General features: G+C 39.2%; 1 protein-coding gene across 2 annotated transcripts in view; it reads left to right on the top strand.

Moving 5' to 3' along the window:
* Positions 1–16,106, top strand: part of INPP4A (inositol polyphosphate-4-phosphatase type I A) — a 103,186-nt gene that overhangs the window by 64,605 nt on the left and 22,475 nt on the right. Inside the window, exons 11-17 of one of the 2 annotated variants that reach the window (XM_018563380.1) lie at positions 864–994; positions 2,533–2,637; positions 6,190–6,298; positions 8,263–8,280; positions 10,547–10,730; positions 11,695–11,913; positions 12,932–13,070. In XM_018563380.1, the coding sequence (XP_018418882.1) occupies positions 864–994; positions 2,533–2,637; positions 6,190–6,298; positions 8,263–8,280; positions 10,547–10,730; positions 11,695–11,913; positions 12,932–13,070 (905 nt within the window). The remainder of the gene's footprint in view (positions 1–863; positions 995–2,532; positions 2,638–6,189; positions 6,299–8,262; positions 8,281–10,546; positions 10,731–11,694; positions 11,914–12,931; positions 13,071–16,106) is intronic. The other variant, XM_018563388.1, reaches the window with a different exon arrangement.

Below are 16,106 nucleotides of genomic sequence, written 5' to 3'. Positions count from 1 at the left end.
ATAAATTAATAAATTTTTGGTTATTATCAGGCTGCTTCAAACTTCAGAACAGCCGATAATAAGTTAGTGACACTGATCCTGCAGCAGTTCAGGATTCAGCTGTTACTAAATGTTTTCTGATTGTTGCAACAACGATCAGCAAACAAACATTCTTCTTCCAGGAATAGATACATTGTAGGAATAGACACATTTTGTATCTATTCATGAAAGAAAAAAAAAAAAGCCAGTATAGCTTGAGAGAGATATCTCTCGATCTATACGAGCTGTCAGAATGCCGGCAAAAGCCGGCATCTGTGTCCGCTTTGCTTTGACTCTCAGACACCCGATATTAAGGTATCGGGTGTCTGAAAAAGGTTAACCCTTTCATTAATGAATGCCTCTGTAGTAAGGGCATCCATTAATGAATGTTAAAAGCTGATTCTCAGCGATTAACAGCCCTCTAAAGCAGCAAATAACTTGTCACGTACAGTGTACGTGACAAGTCATTTGGTCCCTTTGTGGCTGGACGTACAGTGTACGTCTCCCGTCACGAAGGGGTTAATGGTCCAGGGGCATGGATAGTGGGAATGGGGTGGTTCATGGATGGGCATAGTTTCTTCAAATAAGCAAAGATGAGTGTTTTTGAGGCTCATTGGTCTATACAATGACAGATTAGAAGCTGGTATTTTAGGGTGATTGACTAACCAGCATTCATAGACTTTTGCAATGTGGGTAGCCTCAAGTCCAGCATAAATAATAAAGGTAATGTGTTTGAATCCTTCACATAAAAACAATCCAAATATGTGTTTGGGAACAATTGTTTATTTTCTGCCATGTCATCATGTGCTGCATCAACTCATGAGATTGTGCCTTGTCTTGTACAGAGTTTGTGAGCTTGAAGAGCTGGGGGAGTTGTCTCCATGTTGGGAGAATCTTCGCAGACAAATTGTAACTCAATATCAGACCATCATATTGATATACCAGGAGAACCTGACTAATCTCCATCAGTACAAAGGTCAGTTGGCTTAACTTTCACCTCTTTTATTTTATTAGACAGACATACTTTAGAGATTTGTAACTTTGCACTGAAAGATCAGTGCTAAAATGAAACATTATTGTAACATTGAGAAACTAAGGCCCCTTTCACATGGGCACTGTCAGTTCCGATCAGCAGGGGATCCATGTGTGGATCCCCTGCTGTTCGGAGTAGTACTGAATGGTTGTCACGATTTAGACAACTGTGTCTGTCCTGTTGTTCTTCCATCTTAAAAACTTAACTTACCAGACCCATATTGGGTCTATGGGGAGTCGGAAAGGGGCCTGACTCAGCATCCCTTTTGCATGTATTAACAATGGGTTTATGTTTTCTACACAGAATACTGGGTGATATTTTTCTGGATTTAGTAGGTTTGGTCATCAATTTACATCACATGAAATGTATTCTTCTTTTCTTTTTTTTTTAATCAAATTTATTCGCCGAGACAAAACTGTCTTGAGACGACTTTTCAAACAGACACCTTTTTAGTTTTGTTTACCTTGATTGTTCATACTGTCAGAAGTAGTATGCTGTCATGCTTGTAGTGTTGTCATTATATGTGCTTGTGTTGACCAGTTTTAACTAAACAAGTGTCTAGTTAAGGATGATATACAGTAATCATGCTTACTTGGTGCTCCAAAGATTTCTGGCCTCTGTGAATATTTCTTTAAACCAACCTGACTACTTTTGTCATCTGGAAGAGCTATGTAAAAATGGGATGCTTGATTATATACTCATTGCTGTCTCATAGTTCCTAAAAATATATTTAAAAAAAAGAGTGAAAGGAGCATCTTGCAAGTACATTCAGACTCTCATCACACTGATTGTGCTCAACATTTTGGTGAAGCTTCTCCCATATGGAGTCCCTCTGCTTTTTTACTTGCAGGATATTATAGAGGAATGTTTGCCTAATGCTGTGGGAATAGTGGGGGATATAGCAGCATTGATTAATAGCAGAAAAGCCAGAAAAATTATGGTGGCCTAAAGCACAGCCAATTTTATAAGTTAGTTGAGGTAGATACACTTTTTAACAGTGCTTACCCTTCTTTCTATTCATTGTAAACCTTATTATAAGGTTGGCTTGATGATGGAGGGGGAGGTTATTGGTAGTGCAAGGCTAGTGAAGGCATCCAAAAATGTAAATGATCAGATGTACACCTATGATTGTGAACATAGGCTGAATGTATGCCTTGCCTTTTTTAATTGACGAGGTTTAACTTCTGTACAACATGGGTTGAAGACCATGTGATAAGGTCAGAAACAAGTACTCTGACAAACCTATCTTGCATACATGCCTACTTAAACAACGTATGAACTACTGTTTCACTAGTGAAACATCATGAATACGGTGTATGCATGCCATTGCCCACAAAAGGAACAGACCTAGGATTCTATGAAGTTACAGAAATAGGAATTAAATATCTGGAAGCTTTTCATAACCTGTTTGTAGATGAGTAATATGGGTTTCGGTATATGGGATTTAAACGTTGTTGTGTAATGTTGTTTTTTTTTTCTAGGTGTTTCTTTTAAAGCAAGCAGTTTGAAGTCAGATAAAAAATTAGAATTTGTTCCTACCAATTTACACATTCAAAGGATGAGGGTTCAAGATGAATCTACATCAGGTATGATGTCTTTTGTTAAAATAATTGTAATGTTACTTATTTTAATCACTAAAAGCAGTTTGATGGCCATTGAGCTACTTACAGAAACCGAATCACAGAAAGGCAAATCTCAATAATCAGAGGTGTCCAGGTGGGCACTTTGAAGGAAAGAGTCTCTTTATATGCAGCTGATCTGCTGATTTTATCATTCAGATCTGCAGCAGTCAGTAGGAAAAAATCATGTACTTTGTCCAGGACTTTGGCACTATTGGTCTAAACTCTCTCTTTTCTCTTAATTGGTCTAAACTCCCACATACTTTACCCAATAAGTGAATTGGCACTCCCAGATCTACAACCCCAATTCCCAAAACGTTGTGACACTGTGTTAAATAAAATTTTAAAAAAACAGAATACAATGATCTGCAAATCTCATAAAGCCATATTTTATTCACAATACAAAATAGAAAACATATCAAATGTTGAAACTGAGAAAATGTACAATTTTAAAGAAAAAAATAATAGCAGCAATATGTCTCAAAAAAGTTGGGACAGGGCCATGTTTACCACGGTGTAGCATCCCTTCCTCTTTTAACAACACTCTGTAAACATCTGGGAACTGAGGAGACCAGTTTCTAGAGTTTTTAAAGTGGAATGTTGTCCCGTTCTTTTTTTGCATTCTCCCCGATGCTGGCGACGTACACTGTACGTCGTCAGTCACGAAGGGGTTAAGGGATCTTCAAGTTACAATCCGAAAACAGAGAAAAACATAAGTACAGCAAGGAAACAACCACTATAGAAATTATCCCCAGTACAACCCGGAGCACATCCCCTAAAATAAGCGGGCTGGGAAAATAAACAGCAAAAGTATACCAGAGCGAAACCAATAATATACCTATTCACTGATTCCCCTACCATAGTTGAGTCATGACTAATCTGTGGCTCACTCATAGTACAACATGGGCACCCTAGTGTCCATCCGCCATGTGCCGTACCGGAGTACCTGAGTAAGACAGACCCGACAAGCACCGAGAGGACAGTTGGAAAAGAGCTCTGTGGTCCAAAAAGCCAGAGGAAAACACACCAGAGAAGAGGACAGAGAGCACAAACATGAAGAAAGACAGGGGAAGACAAGATAGCCCAAGCCTGTCTCCGGGTCCCTCCTTAGAGAAATGGCCCATTCTTTCTTGATATAGGATTCTGTAGTATTGTGATGTGTCACCTGCACTCCTTACAGAGATTGGACCTTGATTAATGGTCGCGGGACTCAAAGTGATTGCATGGATGGAGCAGTGTTTTCCAGAATATTAGAAGACAGAGATCACCAGCACTCAGTCAAAAGCATTGAATTTGTTTGCTTATTTATTGAAGAAACATGTGACAAGCGTCATTTAGCTAACGTTTTGGGGCCATGCAGGGTCCCTTCTTTAGGGCGACATAGTCACTATGTATCACTATGTACCCATGTGTCGATTATGAATAACCTGTAAGTGTGTACTTTAATTTACTAAATGAATTCGAATTAAAGAAAAAAATCACTTTGGCAAGTTTTTCTAACTTTAATGACTGTAAAAGCGCGGTATAGAGTGTTGTTTGAATTATGCCTTGTTACACGTAGTTAATTATTTATAAATGACTGCATCATTTTTATTTGTTTCTCTTATTCATGCCTTGTCATTTAATGTATTTCATTTCTGATGCATACTGAAAGTAAAGTTATCACAGACATAACGTGTCACAAGTTACAACTTCTAAATGTAATTCTTATAGGGTAATAATACTGTGAACTGTCAGCAAGCTTCAGTGGTGTTTGAGAATGACCTTTAGAACCCTTTTAAATCTTTGTGTACAGCTTGCATGTTTTCAGCACAAACCCAGTACTTGGAGGCCTATTGCATATTGAAAGTAAAGTTATCACTGAGATAACTTGTTACGAGTTACAACTTCTAAATTTAATCTTATAGGGTAATAACCAGGGCTCGAAAATCCGCTCGTCTGCTCGTCTGTGACGAGCAGACAGTGGAGCCCGACAAGCAGCTTTACAGTTTTTTTGACTGACTGGTGAGACACCGCCAAATTTTTCAAGCCCTGGTAATAACACTATGAACTGTCAGCAAACTTCAGTGGCGCTCGAGCCATCTTTGTGTACAACTTGAATGTTTTAAGCACAAACCCAGTACTTGGAGGCCTCTTCTGCAGCAAATTTGGGGGGTACTGCAGGATGTCCTTGGGGATGGTGTTTTTTAAAATTTATTTAAAGGAGTAAAAATTTGCATACAGGCTTGAGTGTCCTGGATTGCTCTGGAGCCCCATTGGAATATGCTTGCACTTGTACCTGTTATTGCCCTGTGAGATTAGTTTAAAGAGTTTTTAACAAGCCAAGATGGTGCAAGTGCTCTGATTTTTTTTTAAATAAGTGTCAATCAAAATTGTGGAATGTGATCTATTTAGTGTAGACACTAAAATATTTATTACAAGGTACAAAAGACACCAGTCATGACTGCCAACACAGTCCAAAAAACCAACAGTCATGAAATATTCCTGTATGCCCATGGGCCAGCTGTGCATGCAGAGCTCCTTGTTTACAGCACAGATGTAATCAAATACTATAGGACTTTTTTAGTTGTTTTTAAAGTGTATGTTAACCCTTTTTTTTAGTATGTTTGTCATTCTGTTTCACTGTATATGGTTTCATTGAACATTAAATTATGGTTTCTATTGCAGGATGACAACACTAGGCCACAGTCTTTTAATTTGCAGCATTGTTATCAGTCTGCCATCCTGCTCTTTCATTTGGCAGTTGGTACACCCATCAGGAGTTCTCATGCCTCTGGTAGACCTGATAGGCTGCCCAGTGCCGAATGAAGGAGTGACAGTGCTGCTGCTATGTGTTGTCAGTCTGCAGCAGCAAGCGCCTCTACTAGCAGAATCTCCATGTTGGAAACTTTGCAACAGACTCACAAAATATGATTTGCTTATGAAAACTGTATACAGTGAAGCATGATGCCAAACATACTGAAAAATAAGTTTGCATACACTTTAAGCTCACTTTTCCGTAGTCTGAGTGGTTGTACGTTCATGTTGGCTCTCAAGCCCTCTATGGAAGCCGTGGTTTCCTTCCACTGCACTGGTGATGGCCAACTCGCCTGAAACAGCTGTTTGGAAAAGGTTCTACGATTTAATAATAGGCTGTGTTTGTGCTGTACACCAGCAGCTCTAGATGCAAAGTTGGCTTTGGAGCATAAAGGAAAGAGTTGCATGGATCTGCCCTCCATGCCAAAATGTGTAATAAACTTGTTTTTTGGATTGTGATGAATTGAAAAGTAAATGTTAGTGCAGGAAAACAGATCAGCTCAAGTGATGTATCATTTTGCTACCAAAATGCTGACTCTTCTTGTTAACTCTATATCAAGTAATGGGAAAAGGCATCTATATTAGATAGGTATATAATATTTACACTGGCCAGGAAAACCAGATTAAGGAATTTCAGCGTCCTCTTTTGCTTCCTTCTGTGTCTTCATAAATACAGTAAATGTATTTAATAAGAAAGGTCCTTTTCATCATTCTAATCTGCAGATCAAAACTATGATATAGTGACAATAGGGGCACCAGCCGCCCATTGTCAAGGATTCAAATCTGGGGGGTTACGGAAGATTTTGCACAAGTTTGAAGAAGCAAAAAAAAAGTAAGTTGAATCTCTGACTATTTTTTTGCTGCTCATTGTTTGCTTTGAAAATTATACATATTATATTCATTTTTGTATACTTGAACTAAAGCTTGAATATAAAGAATTTTAGGTTTAGAAATTGCTTAACGTGTAAATGAATCCAAGCTTATCAGTCCTTAGACGTGGTGGCTGCATTAGTTTTCTTTTTGCAGAAATTTTTTTCCCTTTTACTTGCACCTGATGATCCTGCCAGCAACCCACTTCCTGTCTTAGGTTGACAACACCCACCCACTCACTGTACTGTATCTATGAGGGAGCAGTGTTGTCACCCTAGGGCAGGAAGGGTGATAGGACTTCAGAACACTTCCCCCCTCTCATATCCATACCAGGAGGAGGTGTTCTATAGTAGAGGGAGCTGGGAGCAATGATAACTGATTACGGTACAGTCAGTATCAATGGATCGGTGCAGCACAGACTAAAACCAATGGAATTTCTTGCAGGTTGTGTTTCTTTTTACTTTATGCACCTTTTGTCTTGAACGAACACCCTTGGGGGTTAATGTACACTTTAAAGGGAATGTAATGGCCAGCTATAGTCACCTGTGAGATGTAACTGTAGTTCTCTCTCTGTTTTATCAATATATAATACACAGTAGATTTCAAAATCACGATTTCAGTATGCAATAGTTTAGACAGCACGGGGCAATATTTAGGACCCTTTTCAATTCAAACTAGGCACTCGGTGGAGACTACATTGCTCCTAGCAAATGTGCAGATTAAAGATGGTTCACAAAGCAAAAACATTTGTGTAATCTGTATGTAAGACCCAGTACACAAGACATAAAAACTAGGCACTGACACCCATACTGCTTTTAGCAAATATGCAGATTAGAATAACTTTTCTAAGAACCAGTTATGGGTTCAGAAGGCTAACAAATGTTAGCCTTTGTTAGCCTTCTGAACCCAGAAGGCTAACAACTCCGTTACGATCTCCTATACAACCACAAAGTTAGAATACATATTGTTCTGCTTCCTATAATCACATTACTAAGGCGAGAAGCATGCCTGAATCAGTATACTGTGGACTACAGCTTATTTTACATTACATGCAGTTAACTATTGCCTGAGAATACATTTTTGCCCTTTTACTAACCCTCTCAGTTGCTGCCTGTGCTTGACTTTGGAACACTTTAAGGGGATTTTCTGGAAATTTGAAAATGTGTTCAGGACGTCCAAATATAGTAACATGAAGAAGGGGTTACCACCTCCTACGATTTCTGGGTTTCCTTGAAAAGAAGTTAATACTAGGGATGTGTTTTAGGTTTGGACTGAACACAGTCCAACCCTGATTTCCTCCAAACCTGGAAGGAGCTCCCCCTCAAACCCGGAAGGAAACTTTTTCTATGCCGCCCAATCAGCATCCAAGGGGCAGAATGCAGTGACGTCATTGACCTTATATGGCTACATGACTATATTTGGTAAATTACATTTACCTTATATGGTCATATAAAGTAAATTATGTCACTGCATCCTGCCCCTTTGTTTACGTATAGGTGCAAAGTGGGTAATGCCCAACCCACAGCTTGTTGGAAGGAAGTGCCCATGGCCAAATCTGGGCTCATCCCTAGTGAACTCAGACTTTTCTTGCCAGTAGTGAAATCTGGTATTTTTTCCAAAAGGCCGGTGTATTGTATTCACTACAATTTGTCTGGCAGTGTAAGTAACTCTGGTGCAGAGGCCCTGCAACTTTTTAAATAGGCACCGGGAGATGGGAACACCTCAGTGTTACACTAACTACATTTTTCTTCTAAATCACCTTTTAAAGAGATTTAATATACACATTATTTGCTTTGCCTATAAATAATGCATACCTTTTTACATGCTTTGAAATAAAAGCAAGATCGTGGTGACAATATTTTGCTAACTTCTATTTTTAAACTAGTTGTAATCTAATTTTGCATTTTGTTTCTTGGTTCCTTATAGCAGTTTTGAGGAAAGTTGGTGAGTTGGTTTTGCAGCATCCATTAAATCATACAATGTGTTCGTGCTTTTTTGTAATACTATTTTCTTGTGATTTGATTTGATGGAATATGGAATGTCATTACCGCTTTTTTGCACCTTTCATTTGGACACCATTTTGTAGGTCTGTTGCCTATTTAAGCATGGATGGAGTTTAGAATTTAGCCACCGCTTCACTCTACAGCCATATGTAGGCGCATAATTGTGTATGCTTTTATTGTGTTTGTGTAGGAGGCCCATTTTACTTTAAAGCATGTTTCTGTCATGCAAGTATTTAATGTTTGAAATAAAGAATGGATAAAAAGTATTTTCTGCCTAAGGACTGGTGAGATGGCTTTGATCCATCCATACTATTTTTACAGATAATCCTATCGTTGCTCCGTCTCCCCTATTGCCTTATAGTATTCGTGTATAATTACACTGTTAGGCACTACTATAGCTAAACTGGTCACATCAAAGCTCTAGTGGTATTTCAGAAAGCAAATAATTCTGTGAAAACACAGTAATAGCTATTTGGGTCTTCATGTTTCTAGCAGTTATACACATATACAGAAGATCTCAGGCAGGAGTCCTTTTACATCCTCAGCATGTTGCAACTGTCAGTGGCGGTAGAATGGGAGAAGTGCATTGCTCTAATGTTCAAATAGCTGTGGAGTGCAGGGAAGGTGGGTCGGATTGGAGCCTATTAAAAGAACCTGCCTGTGAATTGGAGAAGGAAATGTCACTTAAAGATAACCTGTTATAAGCCTGAACCTATAATGAAAAGATGTATAAGAGACTACTGCATGTTAAAATTGTCAATAGATCTAAGTTTAGTCATGTAATGTGGGGAAGGGCTTACTAGCCATTAGTTCAGAAGGAAAAGCTGGGTTTTTCTTAAAGCTTCAACTGCCTGTATTTATGGATCGATTTTTCATTTTAGTTAGTGACCTCTACCTATGCATTTTGCATCATAGGCCCAGTTTAAGAGGTTGAATACAAAAAAATAGTTATTATTCCTGCAAAAAATTAAGACACAGGTTTAGCATATAAAACAAATGCACTTCACTAGAAATTCACAATATTTTACTTAAAGTGAATCCTAGGCCCAAGCTGCATTTAGGGTCTCTTTTATACACGTGTAGCTTAATTCTGTCTCTTCTACCGCTAAACCCCACCTTGTCGGATGCAAGAACGTCAGTGCATTTAGGGTCTCTTTTATACACGTGTAGCTTAATTCTGTCCCTTCTACTGCTAAACCCCACCTTGTCGGATGCAAGAACGTCAGTGGGCAATAGAGGTTCTGGCATTAAACAGTTAAATGACATGGGCGAGGTTCAGAGCCAGGAATGGGTGGAACGCAAATACCTGTAGGAACTTCAAGGTGCCTGCTCATCAGCACTGTTGCTGCCTTAGCAGCATTTTAATCCAGGTAAGTTTGACTTTTTTAGGCCTCATGTGCACAGATGTCAAAATACATGTGTCCAGACTCATTGAAAGCGAAATTCTAAGTGCATGTAATAGCAAGCGGAATATTATTCTGCATTAAAAAGGGTATTTATTTGAGGGATAGATCGGTACGCTTACCCCTTTACCTACCCCTGTAGTTCAGCTTAGGTCCCCCATCAACAGAAGCGATGTCCTAGAACTGGAAAGAGTCCAGCAAAGGGCAACAGAATTACTTGACATCCGCTATGAGAAATAAAGTAAATTACACTTATTAACCTTTCAGAGGAGCCACTTAAAAGGAGACATGATCGCCATGTACAAATTAATCAATGATGACTGCAAAGCCTGTAACTTGGTTAATATTAGGTCCTTGACGAGGACGACAATATCTTCCTCACTGAGCATGATAAAGAAGGATATGTATAATCTTAAAATACAAAATTGCATTCAACCCCGCACACATTGGTTCGACTGGATGGACCGGTGTCCTTATCCAACCTTAACTAATCTGTAACTATGTAATGTTTTTCTATGGCTGAGTGCACACCTCATGAATAAAGCCTTAGTATTATTTTACAGGTGTTTTCATGATCACGTCTTCTCACTGGGAATTAAAACAGGGACATCTGTGCTATGTGAAGTCCACCTAAGTAGAGCATGAGATTCATCCACTCAGTGTGACCTGTGTACTACTAGCCTGCCATGATGCATTCTCTTTTGTCATCCATGAGTGTTTCACATGTGTGAATACAAGAGTTACCTGTTCCATGGTTGATGAAGGAATCCATTTTATTACATTGACCTATATTTTCTCCTGCAGTACATCAGCGTGCCCCCAGTCTATTGTTTACATACCGCAGGACATAATTCGAGCCAAAGAGATCATTGCTCACATCAATACTCTGAAGACACAAGTCAGTTATTATGCAGAGAGGCTTTCCAGGGCAGCTAAAGACAGATCAGCCAACGGCATTGAGCGGACACTGACTATTTTGGCAGATAAGGTGGGTCCCCCCTCATAAATGTAGTTATGTTTATAACACAGAAGCTGAAAAAGTAAGGTCATCCTTAAACTTAGATTGAGGATCCACACACTGTATCTGCTATAGATTGAAAACCAGGTTTTGCATGTATTCTGTTTGTGCAAATTTTCATAAATATCTAACCTAAACATAATCATATTGTAAGTGAGAGGGATGGAGACGCAAGCAGTCAGAGACTGGTAAAAAGCTTTGTCAACACAAACATAAATGGTGTGCAGGACCATGAAAAAAAGGTTACTTTTAAATCGTCCACTTTGCAAAAAGAGCAATATATTCTTCATCGGGGTGGGGGTAACATCTTAAGGTTTTTTTAACTGTCTGAAGTTGTGCTATAAAGGTTCTTTTTATAGATTTAACTGGGTGATCTATGAAACGTAATAATACAAAAAATAATAATGAAGCGTCTCACCTTTTAATAGTTAACTAGATTGGAAATTGTAGTAAGCTTTTACAAGGCTTTTTCTAGCTGAGTTGCCTTTATGTTTACCTACTGTTTTAACTGTTTGCTTTTCTGGTTTTTTTTTATTTTTCTGTTTATCTAATCAAATTATCCAGCCACTCTGTTTTTCTGTTTCTGACTGTCATCTTAACAGAATTCTGCATTATTAAAATTGTTTTAAATTACAACTCAGACGAAGGGTTAAAGCCCATTGCCAGGCAAACCCTCACTTCCTACCTACACCCTCTCACCCATTCATTAGTCTTGTTTTTTTTTATAATTGAGTAAAACCTCACAATTGGAGTCACATCCAGCAATAAAACGTGTCTGGTGTTCTAATGCTTTCCCAAAAATTAAAAAAAAAAATGTTTTGTCTGGAGTTGGGCTTTAATCAGAATGTTTCCATGTTTCTTTTTATCAGTATAGTAATGGATATACCCTGTCAAGTTTTTTTGTCTTTTATATGGATCTATCTTTTCTTTTCAGACAAGGCAGCTTGTCACAGTGTGTGATTGCAAACTATTAGCCAGTGCAATACAAGGACTCAATGCTGCTAGGCCTGACTACATCGCTTCCAAAGCTTCTCCTACATCAGGTGAGGCAGATCAGGTTATGCTAAGGAATGACCAGGATACTCTAGTGGCACGATGGACTGGCCGAAACAGCAGGTCATCACTCCAGGTGGACTGGCATGAGGAAGAATGGGTATGCATGCACCTCTCTTTATATTTAATATTGGTTGCTATAAAAAATAATTTTAAAGAAAACACTAATAATCATCGCATTTTGTTACAAGATTAAGATAAGGAAACAGTGATAGGCAAAGCATTTTACAGGAAATTGTTGTAGGACAATAAAGAAAAGCAGAACAAACCATAATATACGGTACATGCAAATCCATTTCAGTTGTCACCCAAACAGGAGATAAGGACATTTTCCTAATGGGTAACCTGTTCATACGACAGTTGTCTAAAGGAAATTCCCCTTCGCTTTGGAGAGATTTTATCTTAATTCCCGTTGTGTCTCTAGAACCGCAACTAAAGGAAAAGTTTCTTAAATGTGTCAAGACAGCAAAAAAAAAAAGTGTAATGGCTTTATCCCTTCCCTACTCTACCCAAAATGAAATGGGCAACGTGATAGACTTCTTTCCACCCTAAAAGGTGCTGGTGATTCACAAAACACAGTGACACACTAAACTCAAGAAAAATACCTATTCAAATATTTATTGTTATTTAAAAATGTACTTTCAATGGCTCTCGGCTTTTTCCAAATATCCAAATGTATTTTCACTTGCTGCAGTGATCTGTCTTTCTGTTTGAGGGTGGCTATATATTTTTTTTCCCCTGGTTCCACTCTATGCAGAAATGTAGTCCCCTTTTCTTGCTTGCTCCTGAAATGAACAAACTTCCCACCTCAGTCCTCAGTGGATGAGTGGAGTAGGAGGAAACAGTGTTAGTGACTCTTATTCCTGCGCCTGCACTCTAAGATAGGAAGGTGCCATGAAATATGTAGTGTGCCAAGAACAGTGCACGTGACCGCAACTTGCAAGCACTGCTCGTTTAATGTTCAGTTATGTTCATTTGTCTCTAGGACAATTTGAATTGAGTATATGTTTCAGTATTTCCCCCCAAGGGTATAACTCTTGCCAGCCTAAAGTGGGCACTCATTAAACATTGTCATTCCTGAAAAGTTTAGTTATGATTACTGTGATTGCTTGTTTCAGGATAAAGTCTGGTCCAATGTAGAGAAAAGCCTTGAGTGCATCATTCAACGGGTTGACAAGCTTTTGCAGAAGGAGCGTCTACAAAGTGACAGCTGTGATGATGTTTTCCAGTGTGAGATTAGCTGCTCTAGCAAGAAAGGTAATCCAAGAAGGAGAGCGTATTGGATAAACCCAGAGGCCTCTGATGATGTAACTGTGTTGTCATCCACATCATCTCCATGTCCTGCATGCCATCCCTCCCAGTTTACAAGTGCGTATGACTGTGACATCACTTCTCAGCTTCCCTGCTACTTCTGCACTAATCTTTCAATAGCAGAAAGGCTAACAGTATGCTGCACAGCTCATTGTGCTTCTGTCCCAGAGCATTAAGCTGTTCCTAATGTTGTGCTATCTGGTAAGCATTTTACTATCGTCTTTGAGCATAGTTACATCCATTTCTACCGTAGCTTGGATAATAAAAGCAAACACTTGATTGGCTGCTATAGACAACACACCCCCTTCCCCTTTTTCACATTTTGTGCTGTGCCCTTTTGTATCTCACCTAATCTTGTGTTGTAATCAGCCCAGAAAAAAAAATTAAATACTGTTTTTATTATTATTACAGTATTTATTATATGTGGCAGTTCAAAAGAATAAAATATTAAACAAATTAATAAAAAATAATAATTAGTGATGCACCACTACCGGTTTTCCGGTATTGAGTACGAGTACTGTAATTTCTTTCGGCACTCGCTGATACCGGAAGTCCCATTAAGAAAGCCCAGCGGCATGTAATGACTTGCCACCTGGTTCCCCGATTAGCCAGGAAGCCCAGCGGCATGTAATGACTTGCCACCTGGTTTCTTGATTAGCCAGGAAGCCAGGCGGCATGTAATGACTCGCCGCCTAGCTTCCTGATTAGCTGGGATGCCGTCTCCATGCTCCCTCTTTACCAGGTGATGAAGCCAGGGGGCGGGTAATGACTTGCCGCCTGGCTTTCTGATTGGCCAGCTTACCGACCACTCAAGAAGCCGGCGGGCGGGTCATTACCCGCGCCCCCTTGGCCTCCTGATTGGCCGGGAAGCCAGCTCCATGCTCTCTGGTGACGAGGGAGCATGGAGCCGGCTTCCCCGCCAATCAGGAAGCCGGGTGGCATGTAATGACTTGCCGTCTGGATTCCTGATACCGGAGGTTCCAGTATCGGGATCGGCATCGGAAGCATTTGGGCGAGTATGAGTACTTGCCCAAATGCTTGGTATCGGTGCATCCCTAATAATAAGAAACAGATTACTAATGTGAATAGGTAAAACATTGGGATATACCAATATACTCGCTCCTCTTTCATAGTATAAAATTATTTCGGGCATTCTGCCATTTTCTAAATGCAGGAATTGTACCATATGACATGGATTGCTGGTAGGATTAGCAGTCTGTCAATGTAGTTTGGATATGCTGCATGTATGAAGAATAGATGTTTGCTTTCTGATGTTTAAAGGTAGTGCAGCCTTTCACTATTCATAGTTTGTGTCTTTACTAACATTAGATAACCTTCTCAAGCTGTTTTTTGCTTTAAAGAAGAACTCCAGGAAAAAAAAAATGTTTTTTATGAACCCTTGCAGTGGGGCTAGTCCCCCACTGCAAGGGTTAACTGTTCGTTTGTGTTTAGGTTAAAAAAAAAAAAGTTATACTGGAAGCTCTGAGCTGGCTTGTTCTTGGACTGCTCCTTCCAGTGTTTCTCCCCCTCCACTGCATCGGTCTAAGGTCCAGTGAATCATCACATCTAGACACAGTCTGTAGACGTGAGGACACTGAGGAAGATTCCAATACTGCTGCAGACAGGGAGACTGGAGCTCTGTGACAGCTCAGAGCTTCGGGTGAATATATCTGTTATTTTTTTTATCCCTAGACACAAACAAGCACTTAATCCTTGTAGTGCGGGGGTAGCCCCACTGCAAAGGTTCATAAAAATTTTCCTGGAGATCTTACATTTGTACTGATCTATTATCTCATTTTGTTTCTTTTAAATGATAAACCATTTCCTGCCAATTGACTATGTATGTATGTATGTATGTGCTCAGTGTTTTATCTCCTTACCAGAATTTTCAGTCATTTTCAGAAATTTTGATTACAGTGTTGCCGATAAGTTGTCACAAAACTGTATCATTGTAGATGGAGATTGTTTTACTTGACACTTTTAGAACAATTTCAAATGTATTTATGTTAATTGGTTGCTTTACCATTCACAGAGCCTTCACAGAACTACAACAAAAAGCATGTTAACGTAATATAAAATCTAACAGTACTGGTGTAATGCATAAAATATTGACAATATACCGTGTTTTAGCCATTCCTTTGATCGTATGTTTCACATTTTACTCCTGTATCACCCCTTAAAAGAATTAATGTTAGCTCTATAAAAAAAGAAATGTAATAGGATTTAGAAAAGTTGATATTTCTCATTATCAGGAAAGATAAGGCAATATGAGCATTTTCATGGCACAATGGTTAGCAATCCTATATTTCTTAACTTGAGTCCTGAGTACAAACCCAAGAAGCCTATTATCTGGTCTCAGGGTGTAAGCTTTCCCTGTGTGCGCCTCCTCCTTAGACCTCTCCTCTGGTTTCCTCTGCAAACTTTTGATTTAAAGTGACCGTAAACACAGGAGTTAAATCTTAAACATTCAGGTACCTTAACTATTAACAATAATGTATCTAATTTGTGTATCACTTGGCTGTAGAGCCTCAAATAATCTATGAAATCATGCTGACACTTGTCTTTCCTTCTGGAGGGTGGCTACTTTTGTTCCCCATGGTCCCTGTGTTTGTTGTAAAGTAGCCACCGCTCCAAGCTCACTCCTATGATGGGACTACAGTCTTAATACAAATGAGTAAACTAAACATGAGATTGAAGTCCATCATGGGAGTGAGCTTAGAGTGGTGACTACTTTACAACACACACAGGGACCATGGGGAACAGAAGTAGCCACCCTCCAGAAGGAAGGAGAGTGTCAGCACCAATTCAGAGATGATTTGTGGATCTACAGCTGAGTGATACACAAATAAGATACATTTTTGTTAATAGGGTACTTGATTTAAGTTTGAAGATTTAACCCCTCAGTTTAGTGTCCCTGTAATTTTGCATTTGTAATTGTTGTAGAAGATATCGATTTGATATGAACATGCCAGTCAATTAGTA

Source organism: Nanorana parkeri, unplaced genomic scaffold (assembly GCF_000935625.1).
Source record: "Nanorana parkeri isolate BGI_ZX_2015 unplaced genomic scaffold, ASM93562v1 scaffold21, whole genome shotgun sequence".
NCBI classification, from domain to species: domain Eukaryota; kingdom Metazoa; phylum Chordata; class Amphibia; order Anura; family Dicroglossidae; genus Nanorana; species Nanorana parkeri.
Note: the sequence above shows the minus strand (reverse complement) of the source record. Positions and strands in the feature narration are given on the sequence as shown.